Here is a 16,543-nt window from a genome sequence, read left to right on the forward strand (position 1 = left end):
TAATTGCCAGACTAAACGTAATTCAGTGAGTTAATGGACAGTTTATTGTGAGGTTAAACAAGAAACCTAGATGCAAAAATAAACTTCAGAATTCTCCATCATGGGTAGACAGGGAATAAAACCACAGGAGCAGGAACAGGAACAATTTTCAGCCCCAACTGTGCCTAAGAAACATCCCTTAGAGAAGCATTAACGCCTGTATGTCTCGTATTCACAGAGACGAGGCACAAGGAGCTTATTGGAGAAGAAGGACGGTCTTGTAGTTAATGCACTCAGATGGAAATCAGAAAATATGGGGTCAATTCCTAGGTCTACCACAAACTTCCTGTGAGATTTTAGGTAAATCACTTAATCTCTCTGTGCTTCAGTTAAATAATATCTTTATGCCACCATTTGTCTGTCCTGTCTATTCTGATGGTATTAGAATATGCAACATGCATAGAATCATAGAATATCAGGGTTGGAAGGGACCTCATGAGGTCATCTAGTCCAACCCCCTGCTCAAAGCAGGGCCGATCCCCAATTAAATCATCCCAGCCAGGGCTTTGTCAAGCCTGACCTTAAAAACTTCTAAGGAAGGAGATTCCACCACCTCCCTAGGGTAACGCATTCCAGTGTTTCACCACCCTCCTAGTGAAAAAGTTTTTCCTTATGGAGTCCCAGTTCTGCCTGAGACCTCTAAGCAGTGCTGTGATACAAATAACAGGTCTATGATCTCCTGGGGAAGGTTACCAAAAGATGGGGAGCATGGCCGTTAACCCATCTCAATGCTCTCTCATATATCGTCTGGAAATATAGAACCCTTTTATCTTCCAAGTGCCCCCAACAGACATCTTGAAAAATGTTAATGACAAATAAAGGACAGAAACAATCCACAGCACAGACTCATTAGAAATACTATTTCTTGATTTCTAAAGGTATGCTACAAACAAAAGAGAACAAAAACCAAGTATGAAAAACTATCAGTGGTAAAAGTGAACTACTATACCCCTCATCTGCACGTGTTCCTTCCATAAAGTGGCTGACCTAAAAAAATAAAATAATGCACCTGTATAGGCTGTGTAAGTTTTGCCTTCCCACTTTTGAAAGCTCACCAGCCTCCACTGAGTTAACTATAGAAAATGTGAAGACCCAGATTTTCAAAGTGACTTCAGCCTGCTCTCCGAATATAGGTCTGCAATTTTATCTGTGCAAATTTTTGCAAAACCTAAAACTCAGAGTTGTACGTGCAAATCAGATGTAGAGACACACATGTCACTGCCCAATTTGTACACACAAATATGAGATTTTGGGCTCCAAAAGCTTGCACTATTATAAACTGTATATGTAAATTTAGAGACCACTTCTGAAAATGTAGCCAGAAATGCATTGCAGTCCTTGCATGATTTCTTCATGGAGAAGAAGAAAGAGAAAATATTACCTCTTGAGTCTGGTTAAGGTGTTTTGCATAAACATGCACATGTTCATTCCATCCTATAAAGAATTAAAAAAAAAAAAAAAAAAAGATTAAAACCACCCTAAGATACAGTAAAGGTATAGAAAATTCTTTTGCTCTCTTAAGGCCCTGATTCTGATCTCAAACTAGTTTACTCTTGTGTAACTCCACTGATATCAATGGAGTTGCTATTGATTTATATTTATGTGAGATTAAAATTAAGACCAGTGTTGATAAGAGACTGCCAAAGTTAGTAGACTCAAAATATTTATCACAGTTGTAACAAAATATTTGTTAGTAGTTAGTTGACAAAATATTTGTCAAAGATAGTAGACTCAAAATATTTAGAGCTAGTCAAACAATGCCAAATTATCCTTCTCAGGACATTTTTGATTTTATTTATTTTATGAAAAAACAAAACAAACCCCAAGAAATTATCAATTTTCAATTCAATGTTGAGTGTAAATTTTCAGTTCTCAGTATAAATTTTTGCTTTTCAAAAAACCAGAAAATTTAAACCAAGATGAAAATTTTCCATTGAAAATTTTATTTTTGTCAAAAAATGTTTCAATTAAAAAATTCTGACAACATCTACTAGTCTCCCCTTTTATTTCAGCTTGCAAAGTCTATTCACTGAATTGCACATATGTATTTCTAGAACAAATGTTTCAATTCTGCTTAAGAGAGAGTGAGCATGCTAGTTATTCCTATAGCTGTGTGGATGAGACAGAACAAATCTGTGGATAAGAAAAACAGATTTTTGCTTCAGTCTTCCAAGTAAAACAAATTTTAATGTGATGAATAAACAACTCCATTTCACTTACATATGTATTTTTTGCAGACTCAGTTTTAGTGCTAGTTAAAGGTGCTGTGTTGACTGAAGTTTTCTACTCACAGCAAGTATAGCACACGCAGGTCAAGCTTATTTCATACTGCCCTGCCAACATGTCTTAAGTAGTTACTAGAATGACCACCTGCTAGGTGGGAGAACATTTCAGCTACTCTGCCATTTATTTCTGGGCTTCTGAGAGCACAACATGACACCACTGCTCTGTATGAAGTTTAATATATGAGAGCAGATCTTTAGCTAGCGTAAACTGTCATGGCTCCATTTAAGTCCATTTATGTGGCTCTGTCCCATAACAACTCAAAGGTTGCTTGGAAATGGCATTTCACAGTACATATGACTGTATTTTAAAATATCAGATTTTCATCCATTATTACAGGTCTGACTAACACCTATTGAAGTCAATAGCAGCTCTCCCATTCCCATCTGGTGCAGGAGTAAGCCCCTATTTGATCATGTCTAGTATTACTGTGCAAGAAGAAAAAATTCAATATGATTGCAGATATTGATGTTACGACAATGTTCAGGCTCAGACCAGAGTGCTGCATTTTATATGCTATCATCAACAGGATGCAGCCAAACAAATTGTCCCTGACGAATTTGTTTATACTTTATCACGCCACAGTGGAGTCCTTGCATTCAAACTGGCACTTTTGTACACTTTTAATTTCATGCTGAAAGTCAAAACGGAAACTAAAGATTAATCGGGTGGAACATTTTGATAAGCATGTCTGTGATTCAGTAGACAAAAACAAATCTCTCCCTACTAGAGCTTTTCAGAATAACTATCAGGCGGTAGAAAGATTTGTCTATTTCACATGGAAAGACTATGAGAAGAACTCTCAGAAACCTTATCTCAGCTCTGACCAATTATATTTACAGACTTTTCTGATAAGACAGAAAGAAAAGAAGAAGTAGGTTACCAGACACAGAACTTGATCAGAATAAGAAACATGTTCTTTGGAGACTACTGGAACAATCACACTTTTAGCTAAAAGAAAAGGAGTACTTGTGGCACCTTAGAGACTAACCAATTTATTTGAGCATAAGCTTTCGTGAGCTACAGCTCACTACTATCCTCAGAGTAAGAAGAAAACGAATCAAAGTGCACAAAGTAAATAAAAATATAGGAATGAACTATCTGTTGGTACAAAGACAAGTAAGTTTGTTGGGGGAAGGAAAACCCCATTCACAGAGAAAATAGAATATGAAACCATATTGATGGTCTTAGAACATCACTGCTCCTGTAAGAGTCAAATAGCCTAGGTTACGCTCTCAACTAAAGCAAGCTCCCCACAGATCACTGGTAGTCTACAAATTGCAGCTCAGGAATCACTGCCTTACAGCTTCTAGAGAGGGATCAAGACAAGGTGCAAGTTTCCTCCATTCCTCTCACCTGTCCCCTCTAGACCAGTGGTTCCCAAACTTGTTCCGCTGCTTGTGCGGGGAAAGCCCCTGGAGGGCCGCGCCAGTTTGTTTACCTGCCACGTCCACAGGTTCGGCTGATTGTGGCTCCCAGTGGCCACAATTCGCTGCTCCAGGCCAATGGGAGCTGCTGGAAGCGGCGGCCAGTACATCCCTCGGCCTGCGCCGCTTCCAGCAGCTCCCATTGGCCTGGAACAGCGAACCGCGGCCACTGGGAGGCGCAATCGGCCAAACCTGCGGATGCGGCAGGTAAACAAACCGGCCCGGCCCGCCAGGGGCTTTCCCTGCACAAGCGGCGGAACAAGTTTGGGAACCACTGTACTAAAGCTTCCCCTCTGTTTCAGTTAGCTGTATCTCTGTGGTTTTTTGCAGAGTAAGGGTATTGCTGTTCTTAAGCTAGGGTCTGCTCCTGCAGGCAAAGTCACAGAAAAACAAGTTTTTTTTAAACGTGCCATTCCTGCTCATTTGTTTTCTGTAGTTTGGTCAACAAGCCAATGACACCCATGCAGAAAGCACTTTGTCCCAGGAAAGAACAGGGGCTGCCTCCTAGCCAGCGTTACCTCTGTGCTATCATTTTTTATTTTCAGATTAGAAGAGATTAAATAGGCAGGGAGGAGGAGCCACTAGAGGGCATGAAAATCCTTCAATTTTCTGGGCCATCTTTCTGCCTCTCTGTACCAGAGGAAAAATGCAAGATTTGTGCTGGATCTACAAAAATCACAGAAAACAAATCAGAAAATTACTCAAATAAAAAATTGTTTTTCAATAATTGCATTAAAAAAAAAAGAAATGCCATGGAGAAAAGCCACCATGCAAAAATGCAATGAAAAAAGTACTGGACCAGACACAAAAGCTATTCCCCCACCTTCACCATGCGGATGATCAAAAACCTAATGCTCCACCCTTCATTAATGAGTAGAGTTCTGCAAGATTGGATTAAAAGCAAATGTTATTCCTCATGCTATACAGCTTTAGCGTTTTCAGAGATATTCAGTCCCAGTGGATGGATGTTTCAGGGATCGGCAATTTTAAACAATCTCTCACATCTGAAAAATTGGTTTGAATACAGCCAAGGTCATTAAGCCAAAAGTGTATTTGAAGTGTTCTCAGGCCAGCTCCTGTGGCTTTTGTGGTTTTATTTTAGTTCTTGTATGAGATTTGGCTTCTTGGAGAGAAAGTACTTTCTTTGAACAAGATCGTATCAATACCTATCCATTCCATTCCTCTCAGTAAGTCTACTGAGGACCATTTTACATCAGCCTTCCCTCCTGTTGCAGTGAATCCAGTTTGTATAAACAGAATGCTGAATGTCAAAGAAACCTTACATGGAAATAGACACTTCGAGAATTATTAAATATGGAACGAAAGAGAAAGCTTAATCTGCAAACTACAAGAACAAGTTGGCACACATTTGGTTTGCAAAGATCTTTCAGCTACTTTTTACTTATTATAACAACACTCGTGTGACATAAATGGAGATTTCTATGTATAATCGCAGCACGAGCACTGTGGAACATCGTTGCTTGAAAAAAAGAGTTCCTCAGAACATCAAAGATTGCATCTTCTACCAAAAATAAAATGTATATTAATCACTTGGCCACTAATGTGCTGATACTACCGCTGATCACGCTAATATTTTATCGTTGTTTCTTTGCTTACCCACTTGTCTGTATCCATCTGTTGTCTCATCATATACTTAAATTATAAGCTCTTTGTGCCAGGGACCATTTTGTTGTTCTGTGTTTGTACAGTGCCTAGAACAATGAGGTGCTCTTCTATGAAAGAGGCTCCCACGTGCTATGGTAACACAAATAAAATAATAGTAATACATAATAATATAATAATAAACTTGCCTCTGAGCTGGACATTGCTCTGACAGCATTCAAATCAGATCCTGAGCAAAAGGTATTTTCTGCACCATGGATGATAAGACCTTTCCCATCCTTCCAATTTTCCAGTTCAGTTATCCTCTCCTGGAGTTCTAGCATCATAGTGCCTGTCATTAGGGGAGAAAAGCACAACTGTGTCAATAGGGACACAATCAGAGTGTAATCTTACTGAAATTGATATTTCAATTGTGCACCACCAAGAATACCTTATACCAACAGAGAATTAGTAAATGATTGCTGGAAACATTTAAAGTAAAACAACACCTTGAGATATTGGGTCAACGTCTGGCATAGAACGTCAGAGACCTTAAGCACGTGCTTAACTTTGAGTGGTGACTTGTAAGGCACTTCTATGAGATTAATATTAAGCATATGTTATAAATGACATCAAAGTACTACTCACTTCCCTAGAGAAGTAATGACATGCATAGCATTTTTGGTGGACAATTCAGTTTCTGACGTCCTGGGGAATTTTTACTGAAGAAAGGATATTCCACAATGCTCATGCTGCATTTATAGAAAGAATAACTTGACTTTAGTGGAACTACTCATGCTTAAAGTTAAGCTTTTAAGTGCTTTCCTGGACCAGAACCATAGTCAACAGATGAAAGAAGAAACACACAGTCAAAGTCAAGGAGATCATCAGGAAGGAAGCTAGTGATGGTGAACATGGGTCCTCTCCTCCTCCCTAAGGAAATTAAAATGGGGGTACAAAAAGATCAGCACATATACACAGCAAATATGCGTTAAATGAACATCCAGAGGCAGGTTATAAGCAGAATTCATTGTTAATAACTCAGGTCTTGCCTTGGTGAACAGTTAGTGTGCAGTAAGTTGAGGTGTAAATCTACAGAGCACTAGCATGTTGCACACTAACTGTGCATGTGGTCCCTGCTACTGTGCACTAAAAGTCACCTGGTGAACACTGGCTTACTCCTGTTTTGCAGCAGAGTAGATCAATGTGCTAACTTTAAAAAAAAAATCAAATATGATACCATTTTTGGAGTCTAGACAGTTAAAAACTATCTCACTACCCTTACAGCTTGGCTCGTTTCCCTTTCAAATTTGGTCAAATTAGAATTCAACAAGATGTCTGGGCTGCTGAAATTGGTTTCATTAGGCTTAAGCTGATATTATGAACATTTGTTTCCAAAGACCATTTCAAACAGGAGGCTATCAGATTCTAACTAGAAAAAAAAATAGCAAGACTATATCCATAGTGCCCATCAGCTATTTGCCAACATATTCTTGCTCAGCTTTCTGTTCCATGAGTTGTTCAAGCACAGAATAAACATTGTTCCTAAGAGACAAAACTTGCTGTATAAAGTAAATGTTTGGCAAACAGTTTTTATGCTACAGTTTGTTAGTGATATTTTTAAGCTTTCTAACAAAAGTGTGCATTTTATATATATTACACACACATGTATGACTATTTAGAGAAGCCAGGTATCCAAGGATAGGCTCTTTCTGACAAGACCTTTCTGGGGCAAGGACTATAATTTACTATGTTTGTAGGTTGCTTAGCACAATGAGCACTGGTTTCTTGACAACTCTGCACTACCATAATATAAATAATTACAGACACACAAAAAAGGAATGAAATTTGGAAAAAATATGTGAGCATCTAATCAAAGACTGTATCATAATCCATACACAGAAGGGGGCCAAATTAAGGTTGCACAGACAAGCATAATTCTGGCATTTCCTAACTTTTCAGTGCTTGATTTTGCAACCTTAACAACATAGATGTGTACGTGTAATTTCCTAGGGTTTTAAAAAAGCAAACTGAAAAAAAAAAACCCAGAAATTGTATCATGCTGGCATCATATTACCATTGATGTCAGTTATCAGTGGGGTTGGAACCTTTAGATCCATGACAGAGCTTCTGCTCTGTCCTCTCTAAGCAGCTCCTGTTCCAGCCTTCTCTCTTCTCCATCTCAGACTCCTCACTCTGGTCCTATTCTCCTCACCTAGGTAGGCCCATTTCCATTTGTCAGGCTTCTATTCCCAGTCCATTTGTCCAGCCATTCCCAATTCCCTCCACCATACAGCCCGTCCCAGTCTCCCCCCAGCTCCTCAACTGATTTCAGTCTCCCCTCCCACATCTATCAGCTCCCAAACCCTATTTCCCTCTCTGGCTCCCAAGTCCTAGTCTCCTAGCCCAGCCAGTCCAAGCCTCCCACAACACCAACTCCAAGTCCTAGTTTCCCACACCCTTTCTCACCCGCAGCATCCAGTTCCAGTTTCCCTCCACAGCTCCTGTTCTTTGTCCCCGATTCCAAATCATGCAGCTTCTTCCCCCAAGCTGCCAAGGCAGAGCAGGGTCTCACAGAGTACCTGAGAGAAAGGCTCCCTTGCCCTCAGTTCAGATGCCCAGACCTGGCATGGCCTGCTACCCAGAGCTGAAATTGCATGGAAAGTTCTGCTCATCTCAAGGCTGAAGCATGCCAAGGGTAGACAGAATCCTTGGGGAATTTAGCTGCTAAAATCAAAGAAATCCCTACTGAGCATGTGCAAACTGCATTTTTTTTTTTTAAGGCTTATAACTCAGCCATATTTGGGTGGATTTTAATGTGGACACCAAAAGGCATATCCTGACACAAAGGCCGTCCTCCTCTATATTTCAAGTCCCTATTCAAAAGCATGGGGGCACGAGAGCTTTTCAAATAAAAAGTAAAAAAATTTTAATGTGGACAAAGCAACATTTTTCCCTAGCTTCATTCTCTGAAATGGATGAATTGTTTTGACTGAAATTTTCAAAAATAAAATAAATAATAATAATAATTCAGCCTGAGGCTGACAAGCAAAATTACAAGCAACCAAAAACAGTCTTATAATGTGGAATGTTGGACCAACTTAATAATAGTTAGAACAACCAGTCCCGCCTATTGTAATACATTGTAGTGATCAGCAAATAGCTAGTGAATTAAAGAGCTGCAATAACATATTCCACTCAGCTGAAGGCGAAGGACTGAATTAACACAGAGAATGAATTAACTGTCATCTCATCTCCTAGAGGGTCTTCCTTGAGGTGAGGATTTGGAGGCACACTGGTGGGGAAGCTTTCTAGCTGTGCCTGTTTCATGGATGAATACAAATTTCCAAGGCTGTCAGTCTAGAACCTTTCATGCATATTAAATTGGCTAAAAATAAACATAATGTGCCTACATTGATATATTACATAAAAAAATTAAGAGAACCAAACGTTAGGAAATGCCAGATTTACGGGTATCCATACAACCTTAATTCAGCCCCCTTGTACGTCCTGGATGTACTGAATGAGGCAGGGATCCTGTGAAAAACACAGCATATGATTGTGTAATTAAAGTCTGTATTGTGATGTATATGCATAAGGGGGCTGAACTGTAAGGCTTAGCAAGTCTCAAAGCTAGGGCTACAGAGCTGTCGGCAGCAAACACCTCCACACTGCCACCCAGCAGCAGCAGCCCCTGCTCGCTGCACTATCCATGACTATCTACATACACAAACCACAGGAAGTCCTGCCTCAAGGGGTCCGACAGGCAGTAGCTTCATGTCTCCTGATTGACTCCCCGCCTTATATAAACCCAAATGGTGTTCCACGAAGTGTCCAGGCAACAGGGCAGATCTTCTGTAGTTGCCATGACCTTAACTTCTGCTTTCTGCTCTTAACTCCTGGTTTTGACCTTGGCTTAATTTGGACTTCACTTCCTGACCTAGACCCTGACACCTGACTTGGACTCTAACCTTTGATATCAACCTCGGCCTGGCACTTGACTTCTAACTCCTTCACCACTCTGAGGCTCGGGTTTGACACTGCTCTGACCATTAGCCCTGAATGCCTTTGTCAGGATCCTGACATGAATTAAGGTTGCACAGACAACCTTAAAACTGGCATTTCATAACTTTCTCCTAATTTTCTAGTTCTATCACCTACTCCTGCTACTAGTGATCCTTCAGCAGCTCCCAGGCATTCCCAGGATTATGGCTGTTGTTACTGCTTCTGCAGTGATGTGGGCTGCCTTTAGAATGTTCATGTGATCATTATTATTTTTTTGGCACATTTTTCCCAGGGAATGCAAATGAGAGAAGAGATAGGGTAAGTCTGTAAGGATTTATATCCTCATTTTAAAAATGGGGAATTCAGACACAGAGGGTTAATGACGTGCCCATGGGACACACAGCAAGTCCATGACAGGGATTACAATAAAGTCCACAAGTCTTTAACCCAGTTCCCTGTATTATCCACTAGAGTAGCACCACTAGAATGTCCTGTTCTGAAATACGCTTAAATTGACACAGTAAATAGACGTACAGCCCTGTTCATATGATGTCAGACATACTATGGGTATAATACCGTATATGTTGTACGTACTGACTGATGTAGGCTGGAGATACTGAGAACCGTAGGCTTTAGTCTGAAAACTCCCTTTATTAACTAATCTAAGAATAAAGAATATAATCTGCAATTAATTTGCCCAAATGGAAAGTTCCTCATGGGAGAATCCAGAGTTCTACGATAAGAGTAGGGGCAGACAGACCATAAGGATATATGAAAACAACTTTTAGGATGTTTCTAACTGGGTTGAGAATGTTCATCCTTTAATAAATAAGTTGGTATGTTACGTGTAAAACTGATGGAAGAAGAAAGGGTGGACAGGTTGGTATATGTGGCTGGAAAAGGCCAAACTATAAAGTGCTCGGTGATGGAGAGTAGAAAGCAAGTTGGAGAAACTACGTTCAAGTCCTCCTTGCACCTCAATTTCCCAATCTACAAAATGGGCATCATGATATCTGCCAACATTTGTCAAGTGTTTTGAGTTGAAAGACACAATTATTTTTATTTGCTTCTAGAACAGCTGGGATGGATGGAAGGAACAAAGTATAAAGAGAAAGAGCAGGAAGGAAGGATTGAGCTGACTGAAAAAAGGGCAAGCATGTTCTGACAGATGGCTTTGTCCGGTGTCTAAAGTTTCTTGTGTTTTTATGTTTATTACGGAGTTATCGTGCAGAACAGTAATCAGTTAATGCATCTCTTATCAAAAGTCATGACCTCTTATTTCTAACTGTGACATAATTATGGGCATAATTTTTCAGAGTCATATAGTTAAAGACCCAAAGGGACCACTAGACCACTTAGTCTGACCTCCTGTATATCACAAGCTACCAAGTCCCCCCAGCACCCGCATGCTAAATCCAACAACAGAAACGAGATCAAAGTGAGACCAGCAAAACTCTAGGGTAACTGCAAAAGAAAAAAAAAAATCCTCACACATTGTCAGTACCTGTGAACGCATTCATTTGCTTTGGGTTGTTCAAGGTCAGGACTCTAATGCCATGGTCTTCCTTAGAAAGGTTGATGGATCCACCACCAAACTGCTGAAGTTTCTTCTTTATCACTTCTTCCTCAAAGCCATGGACACCATTATAAAGTGACACACCTCTTTGCAGGAACAGTCTACTCTTTGTGGTTTGGAGTAACCTTTTCCAAAGAGAGACTGCCATTTCTGGAAGGAAACACACAGCAGAAAATGGTCAAACCTCAGCTATTTTCTCCCTTTCAGATCCAATCCAGTTCTTCAATAGAGAAATGGGATCTTGTAAGATTAACCTTTCAAGTGAAACAGTCACAGAAAAGCCACAGACCTGAAGCTGGATACTTAGGAGATTTGCAAAAGCACTCAGGTTTCATCTAATTCAGCTCCCACTGACTCAATGGGTTTTACCACAGATTTCAATGGGAGAAAAGTTAGGCCTACGCTGAGCATGTTTGGAAATTCCACCCTTAAAGTAATTTAAGAACCCTTAGATGAGACTGGAATGACCTGCTCAATAAACATGGTTAATTACTGAGGTTTTCTAGCTGTTTACTCTACACCAGTGTGAGGAAAAGGACTTCTCTTCCAGAACAACTAATAACCATATATACGTAATTATAGTGGCCGATATAATTATAGTTGCATACAAAAGCATCAGTATTGTTATGGATATATCAGGTCTTTCTATGATGAACCCTTCGTTTTACAGGTTTCCTATTGGTTGCAAGAGTCTTCTCCAGTTAATCTTGGTATACAGATTTTAGAGTGTTAGCCGTGTTAGACTGTATCAGCAAAAAGAACGAGGAATACTTGTGGCACCTTGGAGACTAACAAATTGATTTGAGCATAAGCTTCCGTGGGCTAAAGCCCACTTCATCAGATGCATGCAGTGAAAAATACAGTAGGAAGATACATATATATATATATACACACACACACACACACACACAGAGAACATGAAAAAATGAGGGTTGCCATACCAACTCTAACGAGACTAATCGATTAATGTGAGCTATTATCAGCAGGAGGAAAAAAAAACTTTTGTAGTGATAATCAGGATGGCCCATTTCAAACAGTTGACAAGAAGCTGTGAGTAACAGTAGAGGGGAAATTAGCATGGGGAAATAGTTTTTAGTTTGTTTCAGAGTAGCAGCTGTGTTAGTCTGTATCTGCAAAAAGAAAAGGAGTACTTGTGGCACCTTAGAGACGAACAAATTCATTTGAGCATAAGCTTTCGTGAGCTACAGCTCACTTCATCGGATGCATGATGAAGTGAGCTGTAGCTCACGAAAGCTTATGCTCAAATAAATTCGTTAGTCTCTAAGGTGCCACAAATACTCCTTTTCTTTTTAGTTTGTGTAACGACTCATCCACTCCCAGTCTTTATTCAAGCCTAATTTAATGGTGGCCAGTTTGCAAATTAATTCCAGTTCTGCAGTTTCTCGTTGGAGTCTGTTTTTGAAGGTTTTTTTTGAAGGATTGCGACTTTTAGGTCTGTAACTGAGTGTCCAAGGAGGTTGAAGTGTTCTCCGACTGGTTTTTGAATGTTATAATTCTTGACATCTGATTTGTGTCCATTTATTCTTTTGTGTAGAGACTGTCCAGTTTGGCCAATGTACATGGCAGAGGGGCATTGCTGTCACATAACGGCATATATCACATTGGTAGATGTGCAGGTGAACAAGCCTCTGATAGTGTGGCTTTTGTGATTATGATGGTGTCCCTTGAATAGACATGTGGACAGAGTTGGCAATGGGCTTTGTTGCAAGGATAGGTTCCTGGGTCAGTGTTTTTGTTGTGTGGTTGCTGGTGAGTATTTGCTTCAGTTTGGGGGGCTGTCTGTAAGCGAGGACTGGCTTCCTATCGTATTTTCCACTGCATGCATCTGATGAAGTGGGCTTTAGCCCACGAAAGACTATGCTCAAATAAATGTGTTAGTCTCTAAGGTGCCACAAGTGTTCCTCGTTCTTTTGGTATATAGAGTGTCTCTTCCTGGGAGCTATATTTTATTGTGTTCGTGTATGTGAAAAACAACCAGACAGTTACAACTGTAACTTTACAGCAACCCTGTATTTTTACTGACGAAGATCTAAATCTAAAAATTACAGAAAGTTCCTCCCCATGGAAAGAAGTTTCTAACAGGGCATAATTGTCCACAAATGATTTCACAAGGACCTGGGGGGAAAGATCTATGTTAGCTGGAGGCAGCTAACCTGAGGAAAAAGTCTGTTGGATGCTGTCATATGAGGTCAAGAAAACTGTTCCCAGGAGATCTATGGAAAGGGTTTGAGTATGATTATTGCTTTATAACTTCCTAGCTCAGTCCTGCCTTTGCCCAAGAAAACTCTGGAGTGTCCCGTTGCCACACAGAAGACATAACACATGTTTATACCATTTTCCTGCAAGTGCTTTTAAAACCACAGATGCCTGTTAGACAAGAACCAGTATAAAGGGAACAAGGAGAGGACCATAAGAGACTAAGGCTATGGCTACACTAGAGAGCTTACAGCAGCATAGGTCCACCAGTGCAGCTGCGCTGCTGTAATCTCTCGCGTAGCTGCTTTAATGTGACGGGAGAGAGCTCTCCTCTTGACTTAATTAATCCAACCGCAACAGCAGTAGCTATGTGGGCGGGAGAAGCTCTCCCGCCGAGATAACGCTGTCCACATCGGCACTTAGGTTGATGTAACTTATGTCGCTTAGAGGGGTGGCTTCTTCACAGCCCTGAGCGACATAAGTGCTAGTGTAGACATAGCCTCAGAAAGACCATTGAGAGATGTGCTGCAATGTTTCTCTTCTCAGAATAGGACAAAAAGCCAAAGGAACTTTTTGTCAATCCTAAGGGTTCTTTCTGGGAAAGCAGCTCTGATCTGAACCCGAACCAAAGTTTATTCATAATAAAGAGAATTTTTGATAGCTGGCTTTTAAGTCGTGTATAGAGTGAATGGACATGTATTTGTTAAAAATACAGCAAATTAATAATTATATATGCACATACTTTTCAGAACCTAAATAAAAAGAGTGAAGGGTGAACAATGCTGCTACTGACATGTTTGTCTTTCATAGCTTCCAATGTCAGAAGTGACCATTGAGATCTCAACCAGTGGCTCTCAACCTTTTTGGGCTCATCTGTAAATGTTTATGACCTGTTGTGACCCAGTAAATAGTCTGGGGGAGGAGGCCCTGGGGCAGTTTCAGTCAGGTCCTGCATCTGGGGGGCGGGGTCCTGCCCAGCACTCACCCCACAGTGGTGGTTCCTACAGCACCTGTGCTGTGCGTATGGCTGGGCTTGGCTCTCCATTCAAGGCATTGCAACCTCCAGGGTTGCAGCGCCACTCAGGTTTGGCCCCACTCTCCCTCACGGGACTAAATTTGTGAGAGTAGAATTGTGACCTGGCTAATGGGGTTGCACTGCCCCTCACTCAAATTTGGCCTATCCGGACTCTCGTCATCATGATGGCTGGGCCAAGCTTGAGTAGCAGTGGGACCACAGAGATTGCAGTGCCTGGAGTAGGGAGGCGAGCCCAGCCCGCCCTGTAGGACAGGAGGCACGAGAGCTGCTATGCAGTGCTGTAACTAGGCATTTTAGTGCCCACGGCGAGCAAGCATATTTATGCCCCCTACTAGCGCCCTGCAAGGGACTATTTTTTTAATCCTGCTCCATCCCCAGAGTACCCACTCCTACCTGCTCCCTCGTTGTTTGTTGAATTTTTATCTCGCTCCCGCTATTATGACAGTGGGATAAAAATTCAACAAACAATGCAGGAGCAGGTGGGCATTGCATGGGTGGGGCAGGAGTGGGATTAAAACATTAGTCCACCTGCGCCACAAACAACACGAACGCCCCAGCCAGCAGCCACCTCGCTCCGGCCACCCAGCTGTGAAGGCAACACTACCACTGCCAGCAGTAGCGCAGAAGTAAGGGTGGCAATATCATACCCGCTGCAGGGCTCTACCCCCATTGCATTTTTTCTGGCATTCCCTCTCACTGCCTCAGCTTTACGCCCTGGGTGGCTGCCCCACTTGCCCTACCCTGGTTATGGACCTGCTGTCATGCGACCCTTTGAAACATTTTGGCGGCCCAATTTTGGGTCCCGACACGTGGGTTGAGAAACCCTGATCTAGTCTAACCTCCTGTATAACACGGGTCATAGAACGTCCCCAAAATCATTCCTAGAGCAGATCTTTTAGAAAAACATCCCATCTTGATTTAAAAATTGCCACTGATGGAGAATCCATCACCACCGTTGGTAAATTGTTCCAATGATTAATTGGAATCACCATTATAAATTTACACTGTTTCCTGTCTGAATTTGTGTGGCTTCAACTTCCAGCCACTGGATTGTGTTATACCTTTCTCTGCTAGAGTGAAGAGCTCATTATTATATATTTGTTCCCCATGTAGATATTTATAGACTGTAATCAAGTCACCCCTTAACCGTCTCTTTTTTAAGCTAGATTGATCTTCTTAAGTTTATCAGTATAAGGCATTTTTAAAAATCCTTTAATCATTCTTGTGCCTCTTCCCAGAACCCTCTCCAGTAGATCAACATCCTTCTTGAATTGGGAGCACCAGAACTGAACACTGTATTTCAGCAGATGTCATACCAATGCCAAATGCATAGGCAAAATAACCTCTCTACCCCTACTCGAGAATATCCTGTTTCCTGCATCCCAGGATCGCATTAGCTCTTTTAACAACAAGGTCACATTGGGATCTTATGTTCAGCTGATTATCCATCATGACCCCCAAATCTTTTCCAGAGTCACTGCTTCCCAGGACAGAGCTCCCAGTCCTGTAAATATGGCCTGCATTCTTTGTTCCTAGATATGTACATCTACACATAGCTGTTTTAAAATGCATATTGTTTGCCGGTGACCAGTTTACTAAGAAATCCAGATTGCCCTGTATCAGTGACCTGTCCTCTTCATTATTTACCACTCCCCCAATTTGTGTGCCATCTGCAATCTATATCAATGAAGATTTTATGTTTTACAGCCAGCAATGTCACCCTTTACTGAGTGGCCAACACCAGTTCACCTGTGAGCTCTAAGTCCATTTCTGACTTTTCATGGTATATTGAAAATAGCTGTAAGACTTCTGAAGCCATAAACCTTGTGTTTGCTTCTTCTACCCTAAATAAATAAAAAGAGGTTTGTGTGTGTGTGTGTGTGTACGCATGTGCATGCACACGTATATATATTCTACAATGACACACACAGCAGCAGGGAAAGGGTTCATTTTACAGGGATAGCTATGGAAAATTTCTCCTAAAATACCTCCAGAGACAGAATTACTCGCTAAGTATAAGGTGTTATCTTCATCCATGACAGACTATTTCCATCTTACATTAGAATATAACAGAGAGAGGCTGTTTAAAAAAAAAAGCTACCAAGTTGGTGATGAATTAATTTGTACTTCTTGTTCTGAGATCAATCTTTTATACGGTTTATAACTCCAAACTCTATTTAAATCACAAACCTCCTTCTGCCCATGACATTTCAATAATCACATTTTAGAATTGTTTCAATTGTTTTTGTGCTCCAAGTATAGACTTAACAGATTTCCAAAGCTGTTTTTTTTTTTTTTTTTTTAATTAAGTTGCTTTTCTGTCTGGTCTTTTTGATAGATCTTCTGATTTCTGTTTGC

The 16,543-nt window shown here is 40.8% G+C and overlaps 1 protein-coding gene across 4 annotated transcripts in view; it reads right to left on the bottom strand.

Annotated features, from left to right (window-relative positions):
• ECHDC1 (ethylmalonyl-CoA decarboxylase 1) overlaps positions 1 to 16,543 on the bottom strand; it is a 44,636-nt gene that overhangs the window by 16,606 nt on the left and 11,487 nt on the right. For 2 of the 4 annotated variants that reach the window (XM_007064398.4, XM_037894745.2), the window contains exons 2-4: positions 10,861 to 11,082; positions 5,561 to 5,703; positions 1,421 to 1,473 (exon numbers count right to left, since the gene is read on the bottom strand). In XM_007064398.4, coding sequence (XP_007064460.2) covers positions 1,421 to 1,473; positions 5,561 to 5,703; positions 10,861 to 11,082 — 418 coding nt within the window. Of the gene's footprint in view, positions 1 to 1,420; positions 1,474 to 5,560; positions 5,704 to 10,860; positions 11,087 to 13,106; positions 13,169 to 16,543 lie in introns of all 4 variants that reach the window. The other 2 variants (XM_043542875.1, XM_043542876.1) reach the window with 2 other exon arrangements.

The sequence above is a fragment of the Chelonia mydas genome, chromosome 3, assembly GCF_015237465.2.
Source record: "Chelonia mydas isolate rCheMyd1 chromosome 3, rCheMyd1.pri.v2, whole genome shotgun sequence".
Lineage (NCBI taxonomy): Eukaryota > Metazoa > Chordata > Testudines > Cheloniidae > Chelonia > Chelonia mydas.